Source organism: Aquarana catesbeiana, linkage group LG02 (assembly GCF_042186555.1).
Source record: "Aquarana catesbeiana isolate 2022-GZ linkage group LG02, ASM4218655v1, whole genome shotgun sequence".
NCBI classification, from domain to species: Eukaryota; Metazoa; Chordata; class Amphibia; order Anura; family Ranidae; genus Aquarana; species Aquarana catesbeiana.
Window position 1 is genome coordinate 707,713,946 of NC_133325.1, and position 15,936 is coordinate 707,729,881.

General features: G+C 41.2%; 1 protein-coding gene across 1 annotated transcript in view; it reads right to left on the reverse strand.

The window, feature by feature from the left end:
* Nucleotides 1-255: 255 nt before the first annotated feature.
* DCBLD2 (discoidin, CUB and LCCL domain containing 2) overlaps nucleotides 256-15,936 on the reverse strand; it is a gene marked incomplete in the record, with an annotated part of 107,376 nt that continues 91,695 nt past the window's right edge. The window contains 5 exon segments of the mRNA XM_073616970.1: nucleotides 256-3,902; nucleotides 5,444-5,566; nucleotides 6,974-7,023; nucleotides 9,763-9,856; nucleotides 15,388-15,516. Of these exon segments, the coding sequence (XP_073473071.1) occupies nucleotides 3,472-3,902; nucleotides 5,444-5,566; nucleotides 6,974-7,023; nucleotides 9,763-9,856; nucleotides 15,388-15,516 (827 nt within the window).

Here is a 15,936-nt window from a genome sequence, read left to right on the forward strand (position 1 = left end):
GATGTAAGTTTTAGCTGAAAGGATTGGTTAGGTCACACTCAATTTGTAGTATCTCCACTGTGGTAAAATGCACAAAACTTCTGCAGGATAGATGTGCCACAGTTTGGCGGTGGTGGTTTAAGTTTGGGTACCATAGTCTGTAATATACATTTTACCAAGACAATTTCTTACTGACCCAAATGTCATTGAACAGTAGCCAAGACCAGATTTTTTGGCACAAAGTCCTTTCAATTCACAACACTTTGTGTGTATATATATATATATATATATATATATATATATATATATATATATATATATATATACATATACACACACACACATACAGTAACACTGATCCACTGCAGGATACTGCTACACGAAATCATCTAGAGAGTGCACATCTCACCTCTGTTATTAAATGGGATGACTAGTCACCATAGACAATTTATGGTCATTGACAATAAAGCTGAACCAGAAAAAACAAAAAAAAAGACAGTCATTACCAACAAACAATAGTAAAAAATCCTCACAGCATTTCTGTGTTTTCAGGCTAGATGCACACACATAGGAGGGCTAGTACAACTCATCATTGTATCATGCTGCCCCAAGCACAGCTCAGTAGGATAAACAGGCAGTTAATAAATATTGTCATGTTAATCAGGAAACCCCCCAAAGCTTCCATTGCAGAGGCCGAAACTTTATGAGGAAGTGGCAGAAAAATTAAATAATGTTGAAGTGGATATTCAGCACCAGAAATCCATACAACTTACAAAAGAAATGTCTCTGTACCTGTACACACTAGGGATGTGCAAAGAGTGATGGCAGGCGGTAACTTCTAGAAGCCAATCAGAAATCACCTGGGAGCCGTGCTGGCTGTACACTGGCAAATGCCTACTTGCCCTTGTGAAAAGTCCAGCATCTATATTCAGGACACTTGTCTTTCTAGGATAGTCATAGGAGTCCATTAGAGCTGCACGATTCTGGCTAAAATGAGAAGCACAATTTTTTTAATAAAAGTTTGTAAACAAAAAAAAAAAAAGTCACGATTCTCGCGGCGTAACATCTTTCACATCATACAAAAAAAGGGCTAACTTTACTGTTGTTTAGTTTTCTTTTGATTCATTAAAGTATATTTATTCCAAAAGAATTGTGTTTGAAAGACTGCTGCGCAAATACAGCGTGACATAAAATATTGCAACAACCGCTATTTTATTCTCTATATATAAATGTTTGGGGGTTCCAAGTAATTTTCTAGCAAAAATACTGATTTTAACTTGTAAGCAACAAGTGTCAGAAAAAGGTTTAGTCTTTAAGTGGTTAACTGACTTCTTTTACAGACCGAAGTTCATCCCTTTGATCTAAAAACTAAATGTTACAATATTTATACTTATCTCCACCTAAGCGATGTTGTGATGAACTTGGCAGGCTGCCTGTTTTTTTTTTTACAGCTGTCAGCAGTGAATAGAGAACTCTCTGCACTAAATCTAAGAAATGCTGTTTTAAGATTGTGAGGGGGGGTAGAATCGCGATCTCGATTCTTTAAAGATTAATCGTGCAGCTCTAGCGTCCATAGTACTAGACAGAGGTGAAGGGTTGTTAGAATGACAGGTCAGGGATGTAGCATATAGCAACATACAATTCATGCAAACACAAATTTGCTGTGCACTCTGCCAATGAAGTGCAAAGAAAAGTTCATTAAGGAGCCTTTTCTCTGCGGCTTTTCCTGTATCTGCTTTACACACAGTTCTGTGAATGCTTGTAATACATTTCCGGTCTCTGCATAGTTTTCTCACCCATGTGAACACCACCATTTACGAGGGGTCTTCAAAAAGTTTCTGCACTTTTATATTTTCGTTGGAAACTGTGAGGGCGGCAGGTGTTTTGCTGATGGCATTAAAAAATTGGTATGATGCTGGGAAAAATGCATCACAAAGGAAGGTGACTATGTAGAAAAGTGATGTCATTTGTTTTTGAAATTCTTAATAAAAAGAGTTTTAAAAAAGTGCGGAAACTTTTTGATGAACCCTCGTATTTTACAGTAAATAAAATGGATTATAATTTTAGCACATTATATCTCAAAAACAGGCCCCATTGGTTTGAAAAACATATAATAAAGGGTAAAATGAAGAGAAATGTGCACATAAAAAAGGGTACCTGAGACAACCAAACCAGCACCAGAGGCTACTTTGTAAATTTGGTCTTATAATGGTGTCTATATGTAAACTGAGAAACAAACCTCTATGCTACATCTTTCCTCGTTAAGTGCCTGTCTGCACTGGAAGAACACCAGTCATCACTAGGGCACATACACTATATTGTCAAAAGTATTGGGACGCGCTCGCTCTCGCTCTCGCTCTCGCTCTCTCTCTCTATATACATACATACATACATACATACATACACACACACTTTATTGGCATCCCAGTCGTAGGGTTCAATATTGAGTTGGCCCACCCTTTGCAGCTATAACAGCTTCAAGTTTGGGGTGAACGAACTTGAATGGCCTGACCTCAATCCGATAGAACACCTTTGGGAAGGCCTGACTGCAAGCCAGGCCTTCTCGACATCAATGCCTGACCGCACAAATGCGCTTCTGGTTGAATGGTCAAACATTCCCATAGACACACTCCTAAACCTAGTGGACATCCTTCCCAAAAGAGCTGTTATAGCGGCAAAGGGTGGGCCAACTCAATATACTGGCGTCCCAATACTTTTGACAATATAGTGTAGAAAACTATTTTTTTCCTATGTGCACCCAGAGGTGAGGTGTAGTGAGCTGCGATAAAATGCAGACTTGCTGCATTTTATCACAGCACACAGGAAAGCACTGCATATAACTGTCAATTTTTGCACAAAAAAAAAAAAAAAAAAGGAATTCTTGATGTGTCCTCGTACCGCAGCCGAAACGGACAGCTGTCTGCACACCAAACTGCTCTGGCTTAGTGTGTGGGCAGTGTGAACAGGCCCTTATGAAAAAGGTGACAGAGGAGATGAGAGTGAAAAAAAATCTTTTGCCCAATATCCTCACTGTAAAAAGCAGATTAATTGGCTGCCACAGGTTGAAGCACACCATTGTTCTTTGCACCTTACTGGGTAAGCCCACTGCAAAAACATGACAATTAATCGATCTGGAACCAGTGCTCAGTCACTTCCATATGGGGTGGATCAGGCAAAAGCCACCTTCATTTTGGAAATAAATCCCAAAATGCCATGCCAGTAGACTGAAGGGTAATCTAGGACATGTGGACTATGGACAGGAATTTGTAAGTTGTCCAGTTCTGCTGCAGGTAAATATAAAGGTGTTTTGGTGAAGTAGTTTAGTGCTTCAATATAAAGCCTGTGAACAGTGGTTGAAGTCTTGTTTCAAATAATTAACAATGTGACTAAAATCTACATTTATGGACACACAGAATGCAAATGTGCTTGTAGAAAATAAACCCATTTTGTTCCAATGAATAAAATGAAAAGCCCGTGCTCCTCTGTGGACACTTAAGGAGGTACATCCTTATTTGTTGTTGGTTGTGGCACCTGGTAGACCATCTCTTCCACTGGACACGCCCCTGGGGTCACTTTTGGAGTGTCATATAGTACCTGTGTGGACGAGGAACTGTCTGTCCTAGATAACAGTTTGTTGTAGGTTCCTACTAGTGTAGGACCTTGGCTCCCTGCAGCTTTAAAGGTGGAGGTGGAAGGCAGGCACATGGTTCCAGCAGGATGCCCCGACATATCCATTACAATTGGTGTGGCATATTCTGGCCCACTGGTGGGCAGCGGCTCTGCATAGGCATGATAAATGTCCTGGTCTGGAGAGTTGTAGGAATCCAGATCAGCATACCCTGGTTCTTTACCTTCCTCTGGCTTAAAGGTTGATCGTTGATGCAATGTGCCCACTGCTCCCCCAACTAGTGGCTGTGCATATTCTGGAAAAAATGCAGAGGACAAGATTAGTTTCCATTCTAGCCATTCAATCTCACATGGCTCACATTTCTGTGTTGCTGTTTGAGAGGTCCTGCCTGGTGAAACACTGCGAGCAGGATAGGAAGCAACACTAAATCTCTCTATAAAGCCTTAGATAGCAGTAAATACCTGACAGAAGTTTTTAACTAACCCCTGCTTCCTACAAAAGTAAGAAGGAAAAAACTTTTGGCTGGACATTACAGTTTGGCGAACAGTTCGAGCCAAGCAAAGGTTCGGTTCAAACATCGCCTGTTCGGTAAATACACGAATTTGTGGGGCGATCACCCCACAATGCACTGTGTGCCCCAAAGCACTCCCCCTCTATGTTGAGGGCATGTGGCCTGGTATGGTTCAGGTGGGGGGGCGCACACTCATCACCGGCCGGGCTGCATGTTCGCATAAGGGTCTAGTATGGATTTTTTCTTTAGAAATGTCAGTTTTGCTGCAGCAAGTTCTATACAGAGTACAGATGCACTACTTTACAAGCAGCAAGCAGACTAAGGGCACCCCCCAGGCACTATATTTAAAGTATTTTTTTTAATTTTTATTGTTTCACTTTAAGCATCATTAAAATCACTGCTCCTGTAATAACGATCTTTAAAAAAAAAAAAAATTGCATTGATACATGTCCCCCCAGGCCAGTACCGGGCCCCCATACCCTTTTTATGGCCAATAACTTGCATACAAGCCTTCAAAATGGAGAATGCAGGGTGAGGGGGGATTGTGTGCAGTGTTGTTGGGGCTGGGAGAACTTCCGGTGGAATCACCTAGGCATAAGACATAAAGCAGAACTTCCCTTTTTTAGGTGAAGTTCTGCTTTAAATAAAATAATATAAATAAAAATGAGATATATATATATATTTATTTATTTATTTTTTTAAAGCGCCCTGTCCCCTCCATGTACAAATGCAACGCACTATTTTTCAGCGCACACGTTCCTGTAGAAATGGCTGTGCATACAAGTGGGTGCTGAACTGACAACCAACTGCAACTGTGTATAGTCAGAGCAAGAGAATGTCACCAGCACATCATGGATCTCTAGAACAAGTCCAAAGCTTTATTCAGCAATCACATCGTTGCAGCAGGTAGAAATGTTTCTGAGCCACACAGGCATCTCAAGGGGTCCTGTGTGGCTCCGAAAGACAGACAGAACATGAGATTGTAACTTCATTCAGTACAATGGCCATTAAAATCGAATTTGAGCAAAGTGACAGGTTCTATTGAAAGCTTACACCCCCCTTCACTGATACTTACATTTATTACACCTGTTAGAACTGTTAGTCTCATGACAGTGTTTATACCTGGAGATTGGCCACTCAGATCCAAGCACCATATTCTGACAGAAAGAGGAGGTAGCGCCATGATCCTGCCCCCCCCCATACTGATAAGTACCACGTATTTCCATCAGAGAACAAAGTGCCAAAGGTTGTATGACTTTCAAAAGAACCTGTCATTTAGCCCTAAATATAAAAATAAAGCACCAGTTTACAGGGCAGAACAGTACCTGCTGACATGGCCACCTCTCTTGGTCGTAGGCGGCTGACTTCACAGCTGCTGTACCTCACTGGGGTCTCCTCGTGTTCCGCTGATTTAGCAGGAAGAAACTGCTTCATTCCTTTCCACCAGCCTGACGAATATGGAGGGAAAAGGATTTTACAATAAAGCTACCTACTGTTCCTTCATTATAACATTAGTTGATATTATAATTATTTTTTTAATTAATGCTAAACATTCTAAACTATACATATCTCTGAATCCTGAGATGTTTGTGTACAGAGGACCACAAGAGGTCACAGACTGGAGAATATAGGAGTGGGTTTGGGTGAAGTGTATAAGCGGAGTTCCAGTTCCCAAATAGAACGCTTTTTTTAAATGCTCACCGTCAATGTTCCTACTTCTACTCTAACATTTCGATACAGTCAATAATGTTATCCTTTTTGTTTGTTTTAAATCTAACCTGATCTCGGAAGCAGGCAGGGTCCACTGCGGTTGTGGACATCTGAAGCCCGCTAGTCTTTATTTCCGGGATTTGATGCAGCTGACTACACAGCATGCACCTCCCGATCTCGCGCAGTAATGTCATTGTGCGGCACGGTTCATCATGGCAGGTTGCCATAGCAGTGGCGGCGGAAGATCCCACCCATTGTTATGGCAACCTATCAATCACAGGACATCCCAGAAGGAAATCACGTGAGATTTCAGTATTAGGCGATTCCCATGGACTCCTGGGAATGGTGACGCCGATATCCCAGGAGTCCATGGGAATCGTCTTGTGACGTAATAGCCTAGGTGGCCAGAGCTGGAAGTGCTGCAAGAAATAACTAAAATAAAATTAAAAAAAAAAAAAAGGTACGGTATTTAAAATAAAAATAAAAATTGGCCATTTACAATAGCATTGCAGATGGGCATGGGAATGCTTGCAGGTTAAAAAAAAGTGGGGGGAACTCCGCTCCAAGTCTAGGTCCTGGCATGCCACCACTTTGCTCCTTTCAGTGCAAGAAAGCCAGAATTGCCGCCCCACCAGCTCTTCTTAGGATTCATTGAGCTCATGAAGCAGGGTGCCCAAAATGCACCAAAGAGCCTTTTTTAGTCTAAGTTTGTGCATACTTAAAGAGTATCGCCAGATCACCACCAGGTGGAGACATACGACAATTCTAACAATACTTCCTTACTCCTTGGGGAAAAAAATTGTGCGTTTATTAATATTATACAAGACTTATATAGCAGCAACAAATTGTGCAGAAGTTTACAAAATGACTGCAGACAGTACAGATACAAAATGATTCAATACAAGAGGAATCAGAGGGCCCTGCCTGTTAGAGCTTACTTAATTGTTAACATTCAAAAAATCCTCTACCTATTCTATGCATTTAATTGCAGCTGTAGTTCTCAGTTTAGCAGTAAGTGTGTTTCTAACAATCAGATTTAGGCTTCAGATAGACTAGACTTTGGATCATTGCTTGGAATGGCCAACTAGTCCCAACACAGTAGCTGCTGCAGTTCATGAACCACAGGAGTCGGTATTCGCACTCACCTGCACGATCCCAGTATGGTAAGTCATATGTACCTTCAGATTTCTTTTTTCTGGTGCAAAAAGAGAAGAAAGAATTAGAGTCATCTCACATTCAACTATTCAGTATATTCTAGGAAGTGGTTAAGGAAATACTACAGACTAAAAACATTCATTTTAAAAGTGTGTGGGCAAGGGATGGGGGGGGGGGGGGCATATTTTAGACTGGCCTATCATATACTGCATGATATCTGCAAGCAATGCCACCAATTTCAATATTTTGGTGATGAATAGGCCATTTAAAAACTCACAGTCAAGAGATACTGAGCAGAAGTAGAAAATGGGAGTAACTACAACCACCTCAACAAAGTAAAAGAAGAAAGGATTAGAACCTCTGCTTGGTTATTACTACCATCTGTCTTTCTGCCTTCTCCTGGTGGTCAACTTTTCCATTAGAGCTAAGAGAGCAACAACTTCACAGAAGTATTTACACTTCCCAAATCTAGCCAAGAAATGCTTTTGCTGGAGTTGAGCTTTAATTCACCCATACACTTAGAAAAATTTGCTGCCCAGCTTTTTAATTGTTGCTGCAAGATCCCCTAAGAAAAGCTAACAAGACCCCTGGGGTGCCATCTGAGGTCCCCCAGGGTGCTGAGAGCAAGAGACCCAGTTTGCCTTGTATCAGAGATGGATGAGCAGACGATGTGAATGGGAGGCTCCTAAAATGAAGTTAATTTAATCAAAGTGGTTGTGTGCAATGTCTTAGGCTTCCTATTAATGAGTAACATTTACATTTTAAACTGGGGTGCCTTGAGACTATGCATACTTTAAAGACTGCAAAAGGTATATATACATTACGGCTTTGAAGTGGTTTACCGGGGCTATGACTGCAGCTATTGGCCATAACCCCGGTATTAAAATTTTCAGCCAGCCATTTTCTACTCCCTAAAAGCAATCCGAGCGGCTAATTATCCGCTGGATCATTTTTAGATGCGCAGGAGATGTCGCCCCCCTGCTGCTCGCCACTGGATCTTAGACTTAGAGATGAAGAGAGACCAGATTGTCTATGATCTAGGAGGCCGGAAGCAACATCATGATGTCACTTCCGGTTTAGGGCAGATGTAAACAACTTTTTTTTTTTTTTTTTTGAAAGCATCATATCAATGTTTTTTTTTTATTTTATTTTTTTTCAGGGGTAGAGGAGAGCCTTCTCTCCATAAGAAGGACCTGTCATGGTTTATTGTTATCACAATGTTTACATTTGCTGTGATAGCAATAAAAGTGATCAACAAAAAAAAAAAAATTCAACGGACGGCGTAAAAATAACATTCTTAATGCCGAGTTCCGCCCGCCCCTTTAAAATGTAAAAGTCAGCAGCTACACATACTGTAACTACTGACTTTTAACATTAGGACACTTATCTGTCCTGGAGTCCAGCGATGTCCGCACCGCAGCTCATGTTTCCATCGGCTGGTTGGCCTTTCAGCTTCACGGCCAGGTCCCTACTGCACCTGCGTGAAGTGCGCTGCGCTCTAACTGGCCCAGCAGAAGGGAGGGAGGAGGGAGACAGAGCTGCTGATGTAATTCGCCGCAGCCCGGTCTCCCAGAAGTGGGGACAGGGTACCTGTAAAAAAAAAAAAAAAAAAAAAAAAAAAAAAAAAACAGGTATCCGCTCCCCCTCCACCCTGAGAGGTGCCAAATGTGACACCGGAGGGGGGGAGAGAGAATCAGATAAGCGGAAGTTGCACTTTTGGGATATGGGGTGTGCGCCCCCCATCCCATGCTTGCGTGCAGAGGCAAATGCATACGTAGCCCATATGTAAATGGTGTTTGCGAGAGCAATAATTCTAGCTCTAGGCCTCCATTGTAACTCCAAACTGGTAACCTGTAAACGTTTTTAAAATGTTGTCTATGGAGATTTTTTAAGTATGTAGTTTGTCGCCATTCCACAAGCATGCGCAATTTTAAAGCACAACAGGTTAGGTATCTATTCCATATTTGGCACATCATCTTTTACATTTTACCAAAAAAAAATGTGTTTTTTTGCAATAACATTCAAGAAAATTGAGTTTGAAAAGCTGCTGCGCAAATACAGTGTGACATAAAAAATTGCAACTGACATTTTATTTTCTAGGGGGTCTGCTAGAGATAAATTTATATATAATATATACACACACACATAAAATATATATATATATATATATATATATATATATATATATATATATATATATATATATATATATATATATATATATATATATATACATACACATATATATACACATATATATATATACATACATACACATACACACACACACACGTTTGGGGGTTCCAGGAAATTTGCTAGCATAAAATACAGTCTTTTACTTGTAAACAAAAAGTGACAGAAAAGGACTGGTCTTAAAGTGGCTAAAGGGTGTCACGACTGACAAACGCTGCACTAGGTGTATGGGGTAGGGCAGTTCATAGTAAGATCAAGCAGATACTACAGATTGCTCATTTCGTGTCTATGGCATTTTACGAAGCACAGACGAGCTGCCATAAAGAATCTAAGAACATTGCGGCCAGCCGTAGAGAAGGAAAATAAACTCAAATACTTCTGGTCATAAAGAGGTTAATCAATACAGGTTATATGTAAAGGCCACAGGTGCAGGGGTTTACAGACATCTGGAGACCAGGTTACAGAAGGTGACCTCTTTCAAAGGACACATGGGACAAACCCATCATCGCAGTGTAATAGGATTCCTTTAGTACAGTTTGCTGACTGTACACCTGACTTGTAGGACTGAGTAGTCAAACTGACCAACCTGTTTCTCCAGTGCCAGGCACAAACAAGCAGCAATATGACGCTGGTGCAGACCATGACTAAGGCTGGGACCAGGATGGCTGCCAAGGGTACATCTGTAACACATTAAAAACAAGAACAGTTCAGCTTACACGCCAATCAGTGAGCACATTCTTGTGTAGGTGTTGGAAGGAGTAACCCTCTTCGGGGGTCACCAGTGTAACAAAAGCAACTCGTTCACAGCATATTCAGCAAAATTTTGCTCTAAAGTCTACAACTTGTCTGGCCGAAAGAAGAGGCATGGCCAGGAACACACACACACATTTTGTAATAATAAATCATTGAGCTATCACTTTTGAAGAAATCAGAGTTACCATTTAAAAATAAAAACAAGGTTTCTTCATGTGCAAGGCATTTCAAATAAATAAGAATACAACTAGAGATTGAAATTTAAAAAAAAAAAAAAAAAAGTTATAAAATTACATGAAACTCCTGGCCTGCATTTCACCTCCTCCATACTGCCTTATAGCACAACAAAAGAAGAAAACTTCAGAAAAACCCACTTAGGTGGCCTGAACCACACAAACCATGAATGGCTGTAACCAGATTTGTCAATCACAGTCATGATGGACAGCTCAAATTACAGCCACGATGTACAGGGCCAATCAGAGTGGCTCTGTACCTTGATATCTGTGAACCAATTAGCTCCATCACAAGTGCATTTTCAAACATTAAGCTCATTGAAAACAGAGAAAGCTCCCCTTGCAAGCTCTGTTGTGGCTAAATGTTTGTAAAATTGAGGGTAAAAGGTGGGGAGTCAACAGCTGAAACATTTAATGCCTCATGCTCACTAAAAGTTTAGCTACTGTGCATGAGATTCCAGCATTTTTATGCAGGTATAGGGTACAGGTGCACCGTACAACACTGCTGCGGGCAGTCTGTAAAAGTCTACGAGTTGCTGAAAGCTGCCATGGCTGGACAGTGCACCAAGTGATATTAATGTTAAAGGCCGTATGCACCCTAGGACAAGTGTCCGTAACTTGGGCTGCTTGCATTCCAGGCATTCATCCCTGGGTGCATACAGACCTAAAATGTTAGTACCATTTGGTACACTGTTCAGTCACATTTCAGCCTCTTCTAGACTTTTACAGTTTGCTGGCAGCAGGGCCTTACCACCGCACATGACAATGCTGTAATCTCATGCATAGGGGCTAAATGCTCAGTGTTAATGAGGCCTTATGCCGCGTACACACGACCGGTTTAGCCATCAGAATAAACTCCGAAGGTTTCTCCGACGGAATTCCATTCAAGCGGTCTTGCCTACACACGGTCAAACCAAAGTCTGACTGTCCAGAACGCGGTGACGTACAACACTTACGACAGGACTAGAAAAAGGAAGTTCAATAGCTAGTAGCCAATAGCTTCCATCTCATACTTGCTTCTGAGCATGCGTTGTTTTTGGTTCGTCGGAACAGCATACAGACGAGCCGATAGGTATTGGTTCTGTCAGAAATATTTAGAACATGTTCCATTTCTAGGTCCGTCAGAATTGACAAAAAAAAAAAAAGTCCAATGAGGCCTACACACGGTCGGAATAGATGATGAAAAGCTTCTGTCTGACTTTTTCTGAAGGACATTCCGCTCGTGTGTACATGGCTTTAGAGGGATGGGCCTAAGGGTGGGACCATGTGCTGAAGCTTGTCAGCACAGTTCTGTATGTGTAGTCATTGTTTTATGGCTTTTCCTTAGGATTATACTGGACCACCAAAATAAAGTTCTATCAGTCTCAAAATTATATAAAATTAATTTGAGTACAGTGTTGTATGACCCATTTGTCACATTATCAAAGCATGGCCTGGTAATGGAGTGGTATATACAGGCACTCAAGGGGTTCTCTCCCCTTCAAGACTAAAGTATTTCACAGACTAATAAAGAAAGATGGGGGTTACCACATTCAGAGCACTGCCAATCAGATCCCTAAACATGGTGACACCCTCTGTCCACTGACCGATGAAAGAAGAACCCCCCCACTGAACTGAAGCCTTCTACCTCCAACAGCCATAATTCCAAAAAAGTTGGGACACAGTTTAATATCTACATAAAAACAGAATTAAATGATTTACAAATCTCATAAACCTATATTTTATTCAAAATAGAAAATATAAACATATAAAATGTTTAAACTGAGAAAATGTACCATATAAAAAAAAAAAATAAGGTAATTTTGAAATTGATGGCAGTAACATGTCTCAAAAAAGTGTTACTAACAAGGAAGAGCTGGAACAACATTTGCAAACAATTAAGTTAATTGGCAACAGGTCAGTAACATGACTGGCTATAAAAAGAGCATCTTTGAGAGTCAGTGTGTCTCAGAAGTAAGGATGAGCAGTGGTTCACCAACCTGTGAAAAAAATAAATCTAAAAATGGTTGAACAATTTCAGAACAATGTTTCTTAACGTAATTAATAATGCAAAGATTTTAAATACATCATCATCCGCAGTACATAATATCATCAAATTCTAAGAATCTGAAAAAATCTGTGCACAAGGGACAAGGCCGAAACGCAATATTGGATGCCCGCGATCTTCTGGCCCTCGGACAGCACTGCATTAAAAACAGGCATGATTCTGTTATGGACATCACTGCATGGGCTCAGGAATACTTCTAGAACTCACAGTCTGTGAACAGTTCGCTGTGCCATCCAAAAATGCAAGGTAAAGCTCTATCATGCAAACTAAAAGCCCTATCTGAACATTATCCAGAAACACCGCCTTCTTTTCTGAGCAAAAGGTCATTTAAAATAGTCTGTTGCAAAGTAAAAACTGTTTTCAGGCAAATTTTGATATTGTTTTTTGCAACCATGGGCGCAGCTGCGTCCTCTGGACTAAAGAGGAGAGGGACCTTCTGGCTTATCAGCGCTCAGTTAAAAAGACTGCATCTCTGATGGTATGGGGGTGCATTAGTGTGCATGGAATGGGCAGCTTGCACATCTTGAAAGGCACCATCAATGCTCAGATATATCCAGGTTTTAGATGCCTTTTTCAGGGAAGGCCTTGCAGATTTTTTGCTGGACAATGCTTAACCGGACACTGCATCTATGACAACAGCATGGCTTCATAGTATGAGTCAGGGGGCTTTACTGGGCTGCCTGAGATCCAGACCTTTCAGGATTGAAACGATTTGGTGCATCCCGAAACAAAAAAATATGACAAAGATGATCCAGGACTGTTAAGCAAGGTCCATAAAGCCATGGATGAGCTAGTTTGGGGTGGAGGAACTTGACTCGCCGGCATCCCAGTCTTAGTTCGTAGGGTTCAATATTGAGTTTGCCCACCATTTGCAGCTATAACAGCTTCAAGTTTAGGGTGAAAGAACTTGACTGGCCTGACCTCAATCCAATAAAACACCTTTGGGATGAATTACAGCGGAGACTGTGAGCCAGGCCTTCTCGATATCAGTGCCTGACCCTCACAAATGTGCTTTTGGAAAAATGGTCAAACATTCCCATAGACACACTCCTAAACCTTGTGGTCAGCCTTCCCAGAAGAGTTGAAGCTGTTACAGAAACAAAGGGAGGGCCAACGCAATATTGAACAGTACAGACTTATGCCCCGTACACACGGTCGGACTTTGTTCGGACATTCCGACAACAAAATCCTAGGATTTTTTCTGACGGATGTTGGCTCAAACTTGTCTTGCATACACACGGTCACACAAAGTTGTTGGAAAATCCGATCGTTCTAAACGCGGTGACGTAAAACACGTACGTCAGGACTATAAACGGGGCAGTGGCCAATAGCTTTCATCTCTTTAATTATTCTGAGCATGCGTGGCACTTTGTCCGTGGGATTTGTGTACACACGATCGGAATTTCCGACAACGGATTTTGTTGTCGGAAAATTTTATATCCTGCTCTCAAACTTTGTGGGTCGGAAAATCCGATGGAAAATGTGTGATGGAGCCTACACACGGTCAGAATTTCCGACAACAAGGTCCTATCACACATTTTCCATCGGAAAATCGACCGTGTGTACAGGGCATAAGACTGGGATGCCTTTAAAGTTCATGTAAAAGGCAGGTGTCCCAATACTTTTGGTAATACAGTGTGTTTGTGTGTGTGTGTGTGTATATATATATATATATATATATATATATATATATATATATATATATATTGTTATGGTTCTAAAATCTCTTCAAAACAACTTGTTTCACTAGAACAGATTTCAAATATATCCGTGATGAAAGTGGATACATATGCTGTTCGTTTTTTGCCTCAGGGAGCGGTGCCCTACCCAAAGGCCCCCTTCACTCCGGCCTAACCCTCCCTAAAGCAAAACTTAACACCTTGTATGCTTACCGCTATGAAAACACACATTTCTATACTGGGCCTCAAACCCAATAGGACTACAATAATGCATACGAACAAAATTAACTAGAAACAAGCATTCATAAACCCCGTTGAAAGCGTTTCAAACATGAATGCATTACAGCTAAATATCAGACCTGAAATTGGAGGCATTTGTTTTTGGAACATGCTTTTAATTTTCACTTAGAGAGTGATGCAAGCCCATGCTACAAATGCTCCGACCCTCTCTATTATATGTTTACTAATGTAAGAGACCTTCCTGATTTTTATAGAAACCTGTGTTTTGCATCACTTGAGGTACAGGGAGTAAAAAAAGGGATTGAGACAGTTAAAAGGACAGCGTAGTGAGCCTGAAGCCTCCTCACAGGATGAGTCAGAGCTGTTACTTGCAGAGTTCATAGCACTGTGATGTCAACCCCAACATTCCTGACTGGAAGCAGGCCACTCACAGCTGACATAAGGCAGAGCTAAGCATTTCTTAGCCAGTTCCATGTTCTCCAACCCTCTCGCAGGCTTCAGTTGCTCCATAAGTTTGACCCAGACTATAACACACTACTGCAGTCAACAAAACTTCAAAAAAGAAAGTGCTTTAAAGAGCTAAACAAAGCCGTCAACAGAAAAGTAACAAACTCTGATCAAAACACTTTACGCAGCCAGTAGAAAACTCTCTATTTACTGCACAGCTGGTCTCTTGTTCTGCCAGGGTCCTTTAAACTTAACGGCTGCTTGACACAGAAAACGGGGACTTCCATTTTCTAAGTCTCAAATTATTATGCATTTATACTTTTGCGTTGCAGTGCGGCAATGTATCCACGCTAAGCCCTATTCAAACATTTTTCAGCACGTTTCCATGTGCCAGACTACGCTCAACATGCAGAATCCCATTCTTTCAGTCTCTGCTAACACGTGTACAACTGAGTCACCCTACGCTCAATATAGTACAGGATTATTGAATTTTTTGTGTAATCAGGTGTTTTTGGTCCCATAGACTTCAATGGAAGCGCCTGTAAATGCAGTGTGCGGGTTTTTATGGCTGCTGAAGAATTACTTCCCTTCTTTAGAACTGCTCTTCTCCCCTTGCCCTGCCCAACCCAGCCCAGGAAATGCACAAGCAAAGACGCGATACAGGCTTATATAGCACAGGTTTAAAGTATGTGAACCCTCACCTTGTAAAACAATCCATTCAGTTTAAAATAGAAATGAATGGCAAAGTAATTGTTCATATAATATACACACACATTATATATATAGTTTGAAAATCCAAGATGTCAGCTTACCTTTGGTAATGTTTGGAGTCACGGTTGTGTTTTTAATCTCTGGTGGCGGTGTAGTTTTGTCTACTGGTGGTGGATAATGTTTGGCACGTGGCACAAAAGCAGGTGGGGCAGTAAGTTTTGGAATAAATGCTTTCAGGAAAAGAGAAAGAAAAAAGTATTACAAACATTATTATGGGGGTCTTTTGTGTTCCAGATTGAAATTCAATCAACTGAAATGTACAATTTGGGATCAGCTCCTTTTGAATTAATTTTATGATTGAGCACCAACAGATCTGAATGCTTAGATTGGATCTAAAGGCACCAGGTTTTTTACCTTCATGCATTATTTGCATGAAGGTAAAAAACCTTCTGTGTGCACCAACCCCCCCCCCCCCATACTTACCTGAGCCCCATCTCGATCCAGTGATGTCCACGAGAGCCTTGCCTCTCCAGGGATTGGCACTCCTGATTGATTTTTGGCTGCAGCGGGAGCCATTGAGCCAATCAGGAGATGGAGGGGGCGGGGCCGAGTTGCAGCTCCATGTGTGAATGGACACACAGGTCTGCGGC